The sequence below is a fragment of the Anomaloglossus baeobatrachus genome, chromosome 2 (genome assembly GCF_048569485.1).
Source record: "Anomaloglossus baeobatrachus isolate aAnoBae1 chromosome 2, aAnoBae1.hap1, whole genome shotgun sequence".
Taxonomy (NCBI): domain Eukaryota; kingdom Metazoa; phylum Chordata; class Amphibia; order Anura; family Aromobatidae; genus Anomaloglossus; species Anomaloglossus baeobatrachus.
The window spans coordinates 139992872-140008667 of NC_134354.1; the positions used below are offsets into that span (position 1 = coordinate 139992872).

General features: G+C 47.7%; 1 protein-coding gene across 4 annotated transcripts in view; it reads left to right on the forward strand.

The window, feature by feature from the left end:
• Positions 1 to 15796, forward strand: part of TSPOAP1 (TSPO associated protein 1) — a 316942-nt gene that overhangs the window by 229343 nt on the left and 71803 nt on the right. For all 4 annotated transcript variants that reach the window (XM_075335393.1, XM_075335394.1, XM_075335395.1 and 1 more), the window contains 2 exons: positions 7741 to 7928; positions 8131 to 8240. In XM_075335393.1, the coding sequence (XP_075191508.1) occupies positions 7741 to 7928; positions 8131 to 8240 (298 nt within the window). The remainder of the gene's footprint in view (positions 1 to 7740; positions 7929 to 8130; positions 8241 to 15796) is intronic.

Below are 15796 nucleotides of genomic sequence, written 5' to 3' on the forward strand. Positions count from 1 at the left end.
GACAGACAGATAGACAGACAGACAGACAGAATAAGGCAATTATATATATATATATATATATATATATATATATATATATATATAATAGAGAGAGAGAGACTGCTCAAAAGAAATAAAGGGGACACTTAAAGAACAAAATGGTATTTTGTTGCTCCCTTTATTTTTTTGAGCAGTATATACAGTGTGTGTGTATATATATATATATATATATATGTATATATATATATATATATATATATATAATATGAGAGAGCGAGATATATGATGTATATTACATATGATTAATATTATAGTATACTTTTTTCTTCTTATACAAGAGAGTTTTGGAGCCGAACTCACTTTTTAAAAAAACAAAACAAAACACAACATTAAAAATGCTCTGCATTGATTTTCTTGGCATCCAAAATATCAGAACCCCAACGGAAGCCTACCTAAATTAACTATTGGTTGATGAGATTCATGAGGATTTGATCACCGATCTGTTGTGGCTTAGTAAAGAACGAAAGCCACGATTGTGGTGTGAACACAGCCTTCCAAGCTGTTGGTGCAATGAGAAGTTATCCTAGCTGTTAATGTCCTATCCTTTCTTCTAGATGAGTTCTCTTCCTGGGATGTGATCAGTTGGGTAGACATTAGCCTGGAAGGCAGCAGTTCAAGTTTTGTTTATCTCTCAATGGATGGTACTGAAACCCAGGACATGTTGCGTAAATACCACTTGGTGTTGGTGTGGGGTTGTGATTGGTTTTGGGTATTGTTCTTTGTACACAGAACATGCACCAAGTGATAAAATTAACTGCACAGCATGCATCACCAATGTGAATAATGTAATGCACGAATGCTTCACCTTGAAAGGGGTTGTGCCACAATTGCAACTTATTTATCCTGTGTAGAGATGGGCAGATAACCAGGACTGGAGGGTCCGTGTTCTCTTGTTTTTAAGGTCTGAATTCGACCCCCATGTAAGTCTAAGGCTAGTTTCACACATCTGGCTTTTCGCCGGTTTGCCGATTCAGACACACACCAGTACAGTGTATACAGTACAGTGGCAGCGCGACAAGCTCCGGTCACATGCTGTCATGGGACCGGAGAATGTGACCTGGAGGTTACAGCACTGCCACTGTACTGTATACACTGTACTGGTGTGTGTCGGAACCGGCAAATCGGCGAAAAGCCAGATGTGTGAAACCGGCCTAAGGGGATCAAAATGGAGATTAAAAATGGTGGTAGAAGGGATAGGGGAATGGGAGCAAGCGCATTGTACTTACCAAGGCTCCGGCATGGCTGTACACTGCTCACAGGCAATTCCTGGGCCCGCTAATTATTGCTTATCTAAATGCACTGCTTTCCCCTCCCACCGGCGCCTGTGATTGGTTGCAGTCAGATGCACCCCCACCCTGAGTGTCAGCGTGTCAGCTGACTTTAGTCATTCACAGGCGCCACAAAGGTTATAGAACAGCAGCAGCTCACATCTACAGATATCAGTTTATTCAGAAGAAAGTCAAGCTTCCCGTAGCGGCCATTGATTGGCTACCGGGCTCACGTGACATAACGGGAGATCCAGTGCCCACATCACCGGAAGGGCGCAGGCACCGGAGATGAGTAGTGGCTGTGTTTTGTATTTTTTTTTTTTTACATGAACGAAGGGGGGCTAACAGCATAACACAGTAACTGAAAAGGGTTGTGGACAACTCCTTTAATGCGATTGCAATTGAGGAATTAAATGATGCCTAACAGAGCACTTAAGGAGCCATTGTCTCCCAAAATTCTTTCTCCACCCAGTGCTAAATCGGACAGTGAGCTAAGGGCCTGTGCACATTTTGCAGATTTGTCGCAGATTTATCACAGGTTTTTTTCTGCACAGATTTGGCAAAATTTTCTCATGCCAGCAAAGTGAATGAGAATCTTGAAACCTCATGCACATGTTGCTTATTTTCTCCTTCCAGATTTGGTGCAGATTTCAATCTGTAGTACGTCAATTCTTTCTGCATTTTTGCTGCAGATTTCACTCATACTAATGAGTGGGAAAACGTTGCACGAAAAACACATCAAAAACTCAATTTTTTTTGCAGCTGTGTTTTTCCTGTTAAGAGATGCAGAAATGGTGCAGAAATTTCTGCAATCAAATTCTCAACATGTACACATAACCTAACAATCAGAGACTTAAGGGGGCTTTACACGGTAGCGATATCGCTAGCAATTTGTAGCGATAGCGAGCGTGTAAGCACCCGCCCCGTCGCGCATGCGATTGTTTGTGATCGCTGCCGTAGCGAACGTTATCGCTACGGCAGCGTCACACATACTTATCTGGTCGACGTTGTCGCTGTGACTGCCGAACAATCCCTCCTTCAAGGGGGAGGGACGTTCGGCATCAAAGCGACCTCACCGCAACGTCACTAAGCGGCCAGCCAATCAAAGCGGAGGGGCGGAGATGAGCAGGACGTAACATCCCGCCCACCTCCTTCCTTCTGCATTGTGGTCGGCGACAGGTAAGGAGACGTTCCTCGCTCCTGTGGTGTCACACACAGCGATGTGTGCTGCCGCATGAGCGATGAACCACCTGGATAAACAACCCTTAGCGATTTTTGAGTTTGGGACGACCTCTCCATGGTGAACGATTTTTACCATTTTTGAGGTCGCTTAACCCCTTCAGCCCCCGGGCACTTTCCGTTTTTGCATTTTTGTTTTTTGCTCCTTTTCTTCCGAGAGCCGTAACTTTTTTATTATTCCGTCAATCTTGCCATATGAGGGCTTGTTTTTTGCGGGACGAGTTGTACTTTTAAATGAAACCATAAGTTTTACCATATAGTGTACTGGAAAACAGCAAAAAAATTCCAAATGTGGAAAAACTGCAAAAAAAGTGTGATCGCACAATAGTTTTTGGGATATTTTATTCACTGTATTCACTATATGATAACACTGATGTATCTATGTGATGCCTCAGGTTGGTGCGAGTTTGTAGACACCAAACATATAGGTTTACTTGTATCTAAGGGGTTAAAAAAAATTCACAAGTTTGTCCAATAAAAGTGGCGCACGTTTTGCGCCATTTTTCGAAACACGTAGCGTTTTTATTTTTTTAGATCAATGGCTCAGTGACGGCTTATTTTTTGCGTCTCGAGCTGATGTTTATAATGGTACCATTTTTGCGCAGATGCTACGTTTTGATCGCCTGTTATTGCATTTTGCATAAAACTTGTGGCGACCAAAAAACGTAATTTTGGCGTTTGGAATTTTTTTGCCACTACGCCGTTTACCAATCAGATAAATTGATTTTATATTTTGATAGATCGGGCATTTCTGAACGCGGCGATACCAAATATGTGTATATTTATTTTATTTATTTTTTAACCCTTTAATTTTCAATGGGGGGGAAAGGGGGGTGATTTGAACTTTTTAGGTTTTTTTTTTTGTTTTTTTTTTTTTTACTTTTTTTTTTTATTTTACTAGTCTCCCTAGGGGGCTATAGCGATCAGCAATCCGATCGCTATTATCTATCTGCTGATCACAGCAATACAGCTGTAAACAGCAGATTCAGTCACTTTGTTTTTCCCTCTGCTCTCAGCCGAGGGAAAACGAAAGTGAAACCTCGTAGCTGCAGGCGTCATCACATGACCCTGTGCTACGATGGCAACCACCGATAGTCACGTGATAACACACGTGACGTCCGGTGGGGGCGGCGGTAAGTAAAAAACATGGCCGCGCGCATTTAGATCTTGCTGCCAGACTTTGGCAGCAAGATTTAAGGGGTTAATGGCTGCGGGTGGAAGCAATTCCACCCGCGGCTAGCAGGCACACATGTCAGCTGTTGAAAACAGCTGATATGTGTGCCGATCCACGCCGCCTGCCCGCGGCAGGGGGCGGGGCTTAACGGGACACGATCCTGGACGGATAGATCCGTCCAAGGTTGTGAAGGGGATAAGGTCGCTGGTCAGTGTCACGCTGCGATATTGTTAATGACGCCGGATGTGCGTCACTAACAACTTGACCCCGACGATAAAACTTTAACGATATCGTAACGTGTAAAGCCCCCTTTAAGGTACCGTCACATATAACGAGATCACTAGCGAGGTCGCTGCTGAGTCACGGTTTCTGTGATGCAGTAGCGATCCCGTTAGCGATCTTGTTATGTGTGACACCTACCAGCGATCAGGCCCCTGCTGTGAGATCTCTAGTCGTTGCTGAATGGTCCAGGCCATTTTCTTCAAAGGCGATGTCCTGCTGGGCAGGACACATCGCTGTGTTTGACGCTGTGTGACAGGGTCACAGTGACTGCTGAAATCGTTATACAGGTCGCTACTGCGACCTGTATTGTTCCTGCATCGCTGGTAAGGCCTGACAGTGTGACATCTCACCAGCGACCTCCCAGCGACTTACCAGTGATCCCTTTCAGGTCGCATCGTTTTCGGGATCGCTGGTAAGTCGTTGTGTGTGACTGGGCCTTTAATAGGTGCTCTGTCAAGCCCAGTGCACTCAACACCTCATTTGCACCTGTATCAAAAAACAAATTACTTGGGAATGCAGCAATAGATTGAAATATAAATCTCTTAACAGCTGTATATCTTGTGAGATAGGGGGATCCCACGCTGTTTGTTTAAATTATTTAAACAAAGTTCAATTCGGCAGGTACAGCCAGACTTTTGATAAGATTTTGCTTGGAACCAGGACTTGACCTGAACCCCAATGGAAGTCACTAATTAGGCACTATGGGTCTTTGCCCACATGCAGCCAGCTACAAACAGATCACTTCCAGGCATGGTTGAATGGGGACATTGAAACTGTGCACTGGGCTAGGCACTGAGTGTATCAGAGCACAGTGATGTACACAAGAGTGCTTTGCATATGTAAACCACCCGATCTCTTTTTCTCTTTTTTTTTTTTTTTTATTGGGAACTGTCTGTGTTCGGTACTAGCACCAAACACCAAACATTGGGTTCGCTCATTTCTAGTTAACAGAGAAATTTCAGACAAGCCTGTTTTGTCACAGTGCGATCTTTTGTTTATTTGCTATGTTTGTTTAAGCAGCAGCCTTATCATTACAGGACTAGAAACTCCCATGCATAAAAGTCAGACACACCCCCTGCTATGCTTGGCACCTCACTGTCAATGTACAATCTCTATTGAGACCCTTGTCTGGGTGGGACATCCCTCTGAATCCTGTGGACTCTAAAGGCCCAGTCACACTAAACAACTTACCAGCGATCCCAACAATGATCCAACCTGATCGTGATCGCTGGTAAGTTGCTAGGAGGTTGCTGGTGAGATGTCACACTGCGACGCTCCAGCGATCCCACTAGCAACCTGATCTGGCAGGGATCGCTGGAGCGTGGCTACACGAGTTGCTGGTGAGCTCACCAGCAACCAGTGTCCCAGCCCCCAGCGAGCAGCGCCGCGTGGAAGATGCTGCGCTTGGTAACTAAGGTAAATATCGGGTAACCAACCCGATATTTACCTTGGTTACCAGCGCACGCAGCTACACGTGCAGAGAGCAGGGAGCAGCGCACACCGCTTAGCGCTGGCTCCCTGCTCTCCTAATTACAGCACACATCGGGTTAATTACCTGATGTGTATTGCAGCTAAATGTGCACAGAGCAGGGAGCAGCGCACACTGCTTAGCGCTGGCTCCTTGCTCTCCTAGCTACAGTACACATGGGGTTAATTACCGATGTATACTCTGCTACACGTGCAAGAAGCAGGAGCCGGCACTGACAGTGAGAGCGGAGGAGGCTTGTAACGAAGGTAAATATCGGGTAACCAAGGACAGGGCTTCTTGGTTACCCGATGTTTACTGTGGTTACCAGCGTCCGCAGAAGCCGGCTCCTGCTGCCTGCACATTTAGTTGTTGCTTTCTCGCTGTCACACACAGCGATGTGTGCTTCACAGCGGGAGAGCAACAACTAAAAAATGGCCCAGGACATTCAGCAACAACCAACGACCTCACAGCAGGGGCCAGGTTGTTGCTGGATGTCACACACAGCGACATCACTAGCAACATCGCTGTTACGTCACAAAAGTTGTTTGTTAGCAGCGATGTTGCTAGCGATGTTGCTTAGTGTGACGGGGCCTTAAGGGGTACGTTGCACGCTGCGACATCGCAAGCCAATGCTGCGATGCCGAGCGCGATAGTCCCCGCCCCCGTCGCAGCAGCGATATCTTGTGATTGCTGCCGTAGCGAACATTATCGCTACGGCAGCTTCACACGCACTTACCTGCCCTGCCGGCGACCCGCCTCCTTATTAAGGGGGCGGGTCGTGCGGCATCATAGCGACGTCACACGGCAGGTGGCCAATAGAAGCGGAGGGGCGGAGATGAGCGGGACGTTAACATCCCGCCCCCCTCCTTCCTTCCGCAGAGCCGTCGTTAGACGCGGTGACGCAGGTAGGAGATGTTACTCGCTCCTGCGGCTTCTCACACAGCGATGTGTGCTGCTGCAGGAACGAGGAACAACATCGTACCTGTCACTGCTGCCAAATTATGGAAATGTCGGACCCTACACCGATCATACGATAACGACGCTTTTGCGCTCGTTAATCGTATCAAAAAGGATTTACACACTACGATATCGACTGCGACGCCGGATGTGCGTCACTTTCGATTTGATTTCGTTTTGACCCCACCGATATCGCACCTGCGATGTCGTAGTGTGCAAAGCCCGCCTTACACATGACTAAACCTAAAAATTCAGATTGTGTCAGAATGGCTGCACCCAGTAATCTAAGCGATACATTGTTGGATTCTGGATCTCTGATACCTCATCTGAGAGCAGCATGATGTAGGCAAAGACCTGCTGACAGATTTCTTTATAATTCCCTAACAATTGAAGTTGGAAGCTAAGAAAATAAAGATACGTTAAACAAACAAAATATGGCCATTTATAAAACAATGGAAATTGCAGTGTAAATTCTATTAGTCATAATGCTTTTGAACAAGCTGTATTTAAAAATGTTATCGTGCACTATGCTCTTGATCTTTTTGTATTTTCACCCATTTTTTTGTTTTGATTTTAAATTGTAGTGTTCAGTTTTTATTTTAATTTCACTTTGCTTTCATTCTCTACACCAGGGTGTTAAACCGAAGTATTTTACTAATTATCCAGTGTGTCACCGGAACAGGAATGTAACATTGTAATGGCATCATGACTAAGCGTGGTCATACACCTGAAACGCGTAGATGCAGATGCTACCACAGCGTTTTTAGAAATTACTGGAATGTCTCATGTCCCAATATTCAAGTAATAAAGAAGAACCTGTTCATTGAGTTGAACAGTTTTCACTTTTCATACTGCAGCCTTTCAACAAACTTTATTACTATACAAAAAGTACCTGAAGTCAGACATGGACTCTTTTTTTAGAAAAAAAAGAACACTGAACTTTACCGCTTGGGTTCTCCCATCTCTAATATCTTTGTACTGTTTTGGCCAGTAAATAGAAAAATATTAAAAATTGAGAGTCCTCAGTGGTTGATACCTTTTTAGTGGCTAACTGAAAAATAGTAATAAATGGCAAGTAGTTGAGGCTACTCAGGTCTCTGGACCATGCCTGATGAAGAAACCTGAGTGGTCTCGAAAGCTTGCCATTTATTACCAGGACTTTCCATTTATTTATATTTTTCTAGCAAAAACAAAGAAGCTTTGTGTCAACTGTGTTTAGTTAAGTACTGTTAGTTTTTGGAGAACCCTTACTGTCATGGGGGCCATCTTTCCAGGACTGTTTATATATGTAATCCATCCTGTTCTCTTGACAGTAGATGGAGAGATCAAAGAAGACAAGAAAAAACGAAGACCTGAAGCACCAGAACCAAATCGCAATGTTGGCAATGTTGAGCCCCCGTCTAAGGAGGTTACCAAAGGAAAACAAAGGCTTGAACTTCCACGCACCCCATCAAAATCAGACTCCACACATGATAGTTCCAAGTCTTGTCCCACTCCAGAAGTAAGACCTGAGTTTGATACTTTTCTTTAGAGATCAGTATGTTATGGAGGCCATGGACTTTGTTTAATAATGTTGGTTTACCAGGATAGAATATAATCGCTAACATGCATCTACTGTATATAACCACTTTATACTTCATACACAGAGTCTTTGTATTGTCCACATTTTTGTTAAACTTCACTTTGCTCCTAACATTTGGTAGGTGGATACTGCCAGTGAGATGGAAGACCTGGAAGCAGACAGTGTTTCATTAAATCCTGAACCAGACACCCGCTCCAGTGCTAAGTTGCAAGTTTTTCTTGCACGATACAGGTGATATTAATGCCTTCAAGAATAATTTTTTTTAGTGATTTAGAAGAGACTATCTTGCAGTAAATAATGTATTTGTAAAGAAATGGTGCCTTCATATTAAGGTGGTGTCACACACAGCGACGACGACAACGACGTCGCTGCTACGTCACCATTTTCTGTGACGTTGCAGCGACGTCCCGTCGCTGTCGCTGTGTGTGACATCCAGCAACGAGCTGGCCCCTACTGTGAGGTCGTTGCTCGTTGCTGAATGTCCTGCTTCATTTTTTCGTCGTCGCTCTCCCGCTGTGAAAAACACATCACTGTGTGTGACAGCGAGAGAGCGACGAAATGAAGGGAGCAGGAGCCGGCGTCTCGCAGCTGCGGTAAGCTGTAACCACTGTAAACATCGGGTAACCAAGGGAAGACCTTTGCCTGGTTACCCGATATTTACCTTCGTTACCAGCCTCCGCCGCTCTTGCTGCTAGGGCCGGCTCCTGCTCTGTGCACATGTAGCTGCAGTACACTTCGGGTAATTAACCCGATGTGTACTGTAGCTAGGACAGCAAGGAGCCAGCGCAGAAAATGGTGACGTAACAGCGATGTCGTCGCTATGTGTGAACCCAGCTTTACATGTGCGGTAAACATTAGTGCTAATTCTAATTAATTGGATTTCTTTGTCGCTCCATTGGGAGACCCAGACAATTGGGTGTATAGCTTCTGCCTCCGGAGGCCACACAAAGTATTACACTTTTTAAAAAAGTGTAACCCCTCCCCTCTGCCTATACACCCTCCCGTGGATCATGGGCTCCTCAGTTTTATGCTTTGTGTGGAAGGAGGCACACATTGACTCATAGGAAAAAAAAAAAAGATTTCTCATACATAGTATGACGGATGGAAGAAAAGAGGTCCCCTATGGGGTCCCCGACATGCTCCCTTCTCACCCCACTATGTCGGCGGTGTTGTTAAGGTTGAGGTACCCATTGCGGGTACAAAGGCTGGAACCACATGCCGTCTCCTTCACCATCCCTTATGCGGCTCTGGGAGAAGTGGGAGCTTCACCGGTCATTCACCTGCTGAGACCGGGCTCAATCCGCAGCCCCTGGTGGAACCTGCTGGACCGGAGCGTTTTCATCCCCAGGGACCGGGCCCTGCACCTTCAAGGTACTCTGTGTCCCCATGGGGGGACGGTACGGGGAGAGAGGTCGCCTTTCTCCGCAGTAGCGCCGTCCGTTGTTTTTTCATCGGACTTCCGCGCCGGCCGTGCCCGCTTGTCGGGCACGGCCTTAAATTTAGTCCCCGGCTTCATTGCGGCCTAGTCGCGAAAAATCCCGCCCCCGGGCCTGCTTGTCAGGGGTGAGGGCGGGATTACCGACAGAGGGCTGGAGCATCTTTGCACGTCTCCCCTCCCCTCTCATGGACCACTATGGGGCCTCCAGATTCCCGCCTGTTTGCCGGCGCCGCCCATGGCTCCACTCCCCCCTTGAGAGCTCCGGCGGCCATGTTTGGCATTCTGCCGGTGTATGCTGCAGCTGCACAGCTCTACAGCTCCGGGGGACCCACGACAGGGAATCTGGAGGACACCAGCGGTTGGTAAGCCACACCGGTCACCCAGTGCTGGTTCCCCTAGGGTGCCGTTATATATATATATATATATATATATATATATATATATATATATATATATATATATATATATATATATATATATATATATATATATATATATATATATATATATATATATATATATATATATATATATATATATATATATATATATATATATATATATATATATATATATATATATATATATATATATATATATATATATATATATATATATATATATATATATATATATATATATATATATATATATATATATATATATATATATATATATATATATATATATATATATATATATATATATATATATATATATATATATATATATATATATATATATATATATATATTCGGAACGGCTGTTTAACCCATTCCCATATACCCTCAGTGGTCGCTCTCCTAAGGGACACTTATTGCTTACAGCATGTCGTCCACAAGGAGCAAAGCCCCTAAGGCACAGGGTTTTTTCGCAGCCTGTACCTCTTGTGGGGCTATGTTGCCTGCGGGATCCACCTACCCTCACTGTGATCAATGCTCGACTCCTGCCATGCTTGCTCAGCCGGAGCCCAGGGCACTTGTGGGCTCCTCGGCTCATGTAGATCCCCCTGCTCCTCCTGAGCAGGCTGCAGGGACAGAGTCACCGTCATTGGCCTCTTTCGCTGAGAAACTCTCTGTCACTTTCTCAATCAATTGCACAGTCTATGGACAAATGGTCATCTAAGCTCCTTGAGGCATTGCAGTCCAGACCGGGCTCTTCACAGGCCCCGGCCCCTGTTAGTTTGTCTCCTCCAGGGCCTTCTCGGACCGCACCGCAGCGCGCTCCAAGGATAGCCCCTAGGTCCCAGGCGGAGGACTCCTGCCCGGATCGCAGTCCCAGACCGGCTAAGCGGCCTCGCTGGGACTCTTCCCCGGCCTCCTCACGCTGCTCTGGATCTCAGCTTGAGGACTCTCAGGATGACGAGGCGGACGTGGGAGCTCAGGGCTCTGACCCTGACTTCGCCCTCAACCTTGATACCCCTGAGGGGGACGCCTTAGTAAATGATCTTATTTCGTCCATCAACCAGGTGTTGGATCTCTCTCCCCCGCCTCCACCTGTAGAGGAGTCGGCTTCTCAGCAGGAGAAACACCAATTTCGATTCCCCAAACGTACGCGCAATACGTTCTTTGATCACTCTAACTTCAGGGACGCTGTCCAGAAGCCCAGAGCGGTCCCGGACAAGCGTTTTGCTAAAAGGCACTCTGACACGCGTTATCCCTTTCCACCTGAAGTTGTTAAGGGCTGGGCACACTCACCCAAGGTGGATCTGCCAGTCTCTAGATTGGCTGCTAGATCCGTTGTGTCTGTTGCCGATGGCTCATCCCTGAAGGATGCCACTGACAGACAGATAGAGCTCTTGGTGAAGTCTATTTATGAGGCCACGGGCGCGTCTTTTGCCCCGGCCTTTGCGGCTGTGTGGGCTCTCCAACCAATCTCGGCATGTCTGACTGAGATTAATGCTGTCACGCGGAATTCTGCTCCGCATGTGTCTTCCTTGACCTCTCAGTCATCAGCATTTTCGTCCTACGCCATGAACGCCGTCCTGGACTCTGCTAGCCGTACGGCTGTAGCATCCGCTAACTCCGTGGCAGTCCGCAGGGCCATGTGGCTGCGCGAATGGAAAGCAGACTCTGCTTCCAAAAGGTTCTTGACTGGTTTGCCTTTTTCTGGCGAACGTTTGTTTGGCGAACGGTTGGATGAGATTATTAAGGATTCCTCGGGAAAGGACTCCTCCTTACCCCAGTCCAAACCTAAGAGACCTCAGCAGAGAAAAATCCAATCGAGGTTTCGGTCTTTTCGTCCCTCCGCCAAGCCCCAATCTTCTTCGTCCAACCGGCCGGAGAAAGGCCAGAGGAACTCCTATACGTGGCGGTCCAAGTCATGCCCCCAAAAGGCCGCAGGAGGCATTGCCTCCAAGACGGCCTCCTCATGACTCTCGGCCTCATCTAGCCACATCCTCGATCGGTGGCAAACTCTCCCGCTTTGGCGACGCCTGGTGGCCACACGTTCAAGACCGATGGGTGAGAGACATTCTGTCTCATGGTTACAGGATAGAGTTCAGCTCTCGACCTACGGCTCGTTTTTTCAGAACCTCCCCACCCCCCGCAAAGGCAGACGCACTGTTTCAGGCGGTGGACGCTCTAAAGATGGAAGGAGTTGTGATTCCCGTTCCCCTTCAGGAACGTGGTCGCGGATTTTACTCCAACTTGTTCGTGGTGCCAAAAAAGGACGGGTCTTTCCATCCCGTTCTGGACCTCAAGCTGCTCAACAGACATGTGAGAACCAGACGGTTTCGGATGGAATCTCTCCGCTCGGTCATCGCCTCGATGTCACAAGGAGACTTCCTAGCATCGATCGACATCAAGGATGCTTATCTCCATGTGCCGATCGCACCCGAACATAAACGTTTCCTGCGTTTCGCCATCGGGGACGAACACCTCCCGTTCGTCGCATTGCCCTTCGGCCTGGCGACAGCCCCACGGGTCTTCACCAAAGTCATGGCATCCGTCGTGGCGGTCCTGCACTCTCAGGGCCACTCGGTAATCCCATACTTGGACGATCTCCTAGTCAGGGCCCCTTCTCGGGTGGCGTGTCAACGAAGTCTTACCGTCACTCTGGCGACTCTCCAGCAAGTTCGGGTGGATCATCAATTTCCCGAAATCCAAGTTGACGCCGACCCAATCACTGACTTACCTCGGGATGGAGTTTCATACCCTTCCAGCGTTAGTCAAGCTACCGCGGGACAAACAGCTTTTTTTGCAGGCGGGGGTGCAGTCACTTCTTCGGAGTCAGTCACACCCCTTAAGGCGCCTCATGCACTTCCTGGGGAAGATGGTTGCAGCTATGGAGGCAGTGCCGTTCGCGCAATTCCATCTACGGCCACTCCAATGGGACATTCTTCACAAATGGGACAAGAGTTCGGCTTCCCTCGACAAGAACATCTCTCTTTCACTTGCAACCAAAACATCACTTCAGTGGTGGCTGCTACCCACATCTCTGTCTCGGGGAAAATCCTTCCTCCCCCCAACCTGGGCCGTGGTCACCACGGACGCGAGCCTGTCAGGTTGGGGAGCGGTTTTTCTCCACCAGAGGGCTCAAGGAACCTGGACTCCAATAGAATCGTCCCTTCAGATCAATATTCTGGAGATAAGGGCAGTATATCTAGCCCTATTGGCTTTCCATCGGTGGCTGGAGGGCAGGCAGATCCGAATCCAGTCAGACAACGCCACTGCCGTCGCCTACATCAACCACCAAGGCGGCACTCGTAGTCGTCAAGCCTTCCAGGAAGTCGGGCGGATTCTGCAGTGGGTGGAAGTCGCAGGCTCCACCATCTCCGCAGTTCACATCCCGGGCGTGGAAAACTGGGAAGCAGATTTGCTCAGTCGTCAGGGCATGGACGCGGGGGAATGGTCTCTTCACCCAGACGTGTTTCGAGAGATCTGTCGCCGCTGGGGAACGCCGGACGTCGATCTCATGGCGTCACGACACAACAACAAGGTCCCGGCCTTCATGGCACGGTCTCAGGATCACAGAGCTCTGGCAGCGGACGCTCTGGTCCAGGATTGGTCGCAGTTTCGACTGCCATATGTGTTTCCCCCTCTGGCGATGCTGCCCAGAGTAATACGCAAGATCCGGTCCGACTGCCATCTCGCCATTCTCGTCGCTCCAGACTGGCCGAGGCGGTCGTGGTATCCGGATCTGTGGCATCTCACGGTGGGTCAACCGTGGGCGCTTCCAGACCGCCCAGACTTGCTGTCACAAGGGCCGTTTTTCCATCTGAATTCTGTGGCCCTCAACCTGACTGTGTGGCCATTGAGTCCTGGCTCCTAGCGTCTTCAGGGTTATCTCAGGATGTCATTGCCACCATCAGACAAGCCAGGAAGCCTACGTCCGCCAAAATCTATTACAGGTCTTGGCAAATCTTCTTATCCTGGTGCTCTGATAACGGTTTTCCTCCATGGCCGTTTGCTTTACCCACATTTCTTTCATTCCTACAATCTGGAATGGACAAGGGTTTGTCCCTCGGCTCTCTCAAGGGCCAAGTGTCTGCGCTCTCCGTGTTTTTTCAAAAGAGTCTAGCCAGACTTCCGCAGGTCCGCACGTTCCTGCAGGGGGTTTGCCACATGGTCCCACCTTACAAACGTCCGTTGGAACCTTGGGATCTTAACAGGGTTCTGACGGCTCTTCAAAAGCCGCCTTTTGAGCCGCTGCGGGATGTCTCTCTCTCCCGTCTTTCTCAGAAGGTGGCCTTCCTGGTGGCGGTCACATCACTTCGGAGAGTGTCTGAGCTTGCAGCGCTGTCATGCAAAGCCCCCTTCCTGGTTTTTCACCAGGATAAGGTGGTTCTGCGTCCTGTCCCGGAATTTCTCCCTAAGGTGGTATCCCCTTTTCATCTAAATCAGGATATCTCCTTGCCTTCATTTTGCCCTAATCCAATTCACCAGTGTGAAAAGGATTTGCACTCTTTGGATCTAGTGAGAGCACTCCAGTTCTACGTGTCTCGCACGGCGCCCCTTCGCTGTTCAGACGCGCTCTTTGTCCTTGTCGCTGGCCAGCGTAAGGGCTCTCAGGCCTCCAAGTCAACCTTGGCTCGGTGGATCAAGGAACCGATTCTCGAGGCCTACCGTTCTTCTGGGCTTCCACTTCCTTCAGGGTTGAAAGCCCATTCTACCAGAGCCGTAGGTGCGTCCTGGGCTTTGCGGCACCGGGCGACGGCTCAGCAGGTGTGTCAGGCAGCTACGTGGTCTAGTCTGCACACTTTCACGAAACACTATCAGGTGCATACCTATGCTTCGGCAGACGCCAGTCTAGGTAGGCGAGTCCTCCAGGCGGCGGTTGCCCACCTGTAAGAGGGGGCCGTTTTCGGCTCCTTTTATTGAGGTATTCTTTTACCCACCCAGGGACTGCTCTTGGACGTCCCAATTGTCTGGGTCTCCCAATGGAGCGACAAAGAAAAAGGGAATTTTGTTTACTTACCGTAAATTCCTTTTCTTCTAGCTCCTATTGGGAGACCCAGCACCCGCCCCTGTTCCCTTCGGGCTGGTTGTTCTTTTGTGTACACATGTTGTTGATGTTGATTTGTTGTTATGGTTCATGGTCTTCAGTTCTCCGAACATCCTTCGGATTGAATTTACCCTAGACCAATTTATAAGTTTTCTCCTTCCTGCTTTTGCACCAAAACTGAGGAGCCCGTGATCCACGGGAGGGTGTATAGGCAGAGGGGAGGGGTTACACTTTTTTAAAAGTGTAATATTTTGTGTGGCCTCCGGGGGCAGAAGCTATACACCCAATTGTCTGGGTCTCCCAATAGGAGCTAGAAGAAAAGGAATTTACGGTAAGTAAACAAAATTCCCTTTTTTCCAATGCCATGATAGCTAGCAATGGTAGAAAATAGCTTGAAACGTAATACTCACTTTATTAATTTCAGGCCGCTCCCGTGCGAACGCTTCTTTCTTCGCTTTCTGGTCTCTGCCCACCTTGTTCCAGAATTGACTTGTAAACACATGTGACAACTGCAGACAATCACTGGCTTCAGCAGAAAGCACAGTGATGTTGACATATCACCCTTCTACATGCCGTAATTGGCTGCAGCGCTATATCCATCACCAGTGAATCAGACAAGCGGGGACCAGGTTTTTTTTTATACCACTGGCAGCTGTTTGTATAAACTGAAAAAAACGCAAAGTAAAAGCCGAGTAGTTACCCACAGTAACCTCAGATTCTAGATTCAGTGGAAAATTAAAGCATTGATTTTGACTGGTTGCTATGGCTAACATTCACTTTTCCTGGTCTCTACTTTTCGTCTCCCCAAAGTATTTAAATAGCAAGTTAAAGGGAACCTGTCACCAGATTTAGCGACTATAAGCTGCGGCCATCACCAGTGAGCTCTTATATACAGTGTTCCAGA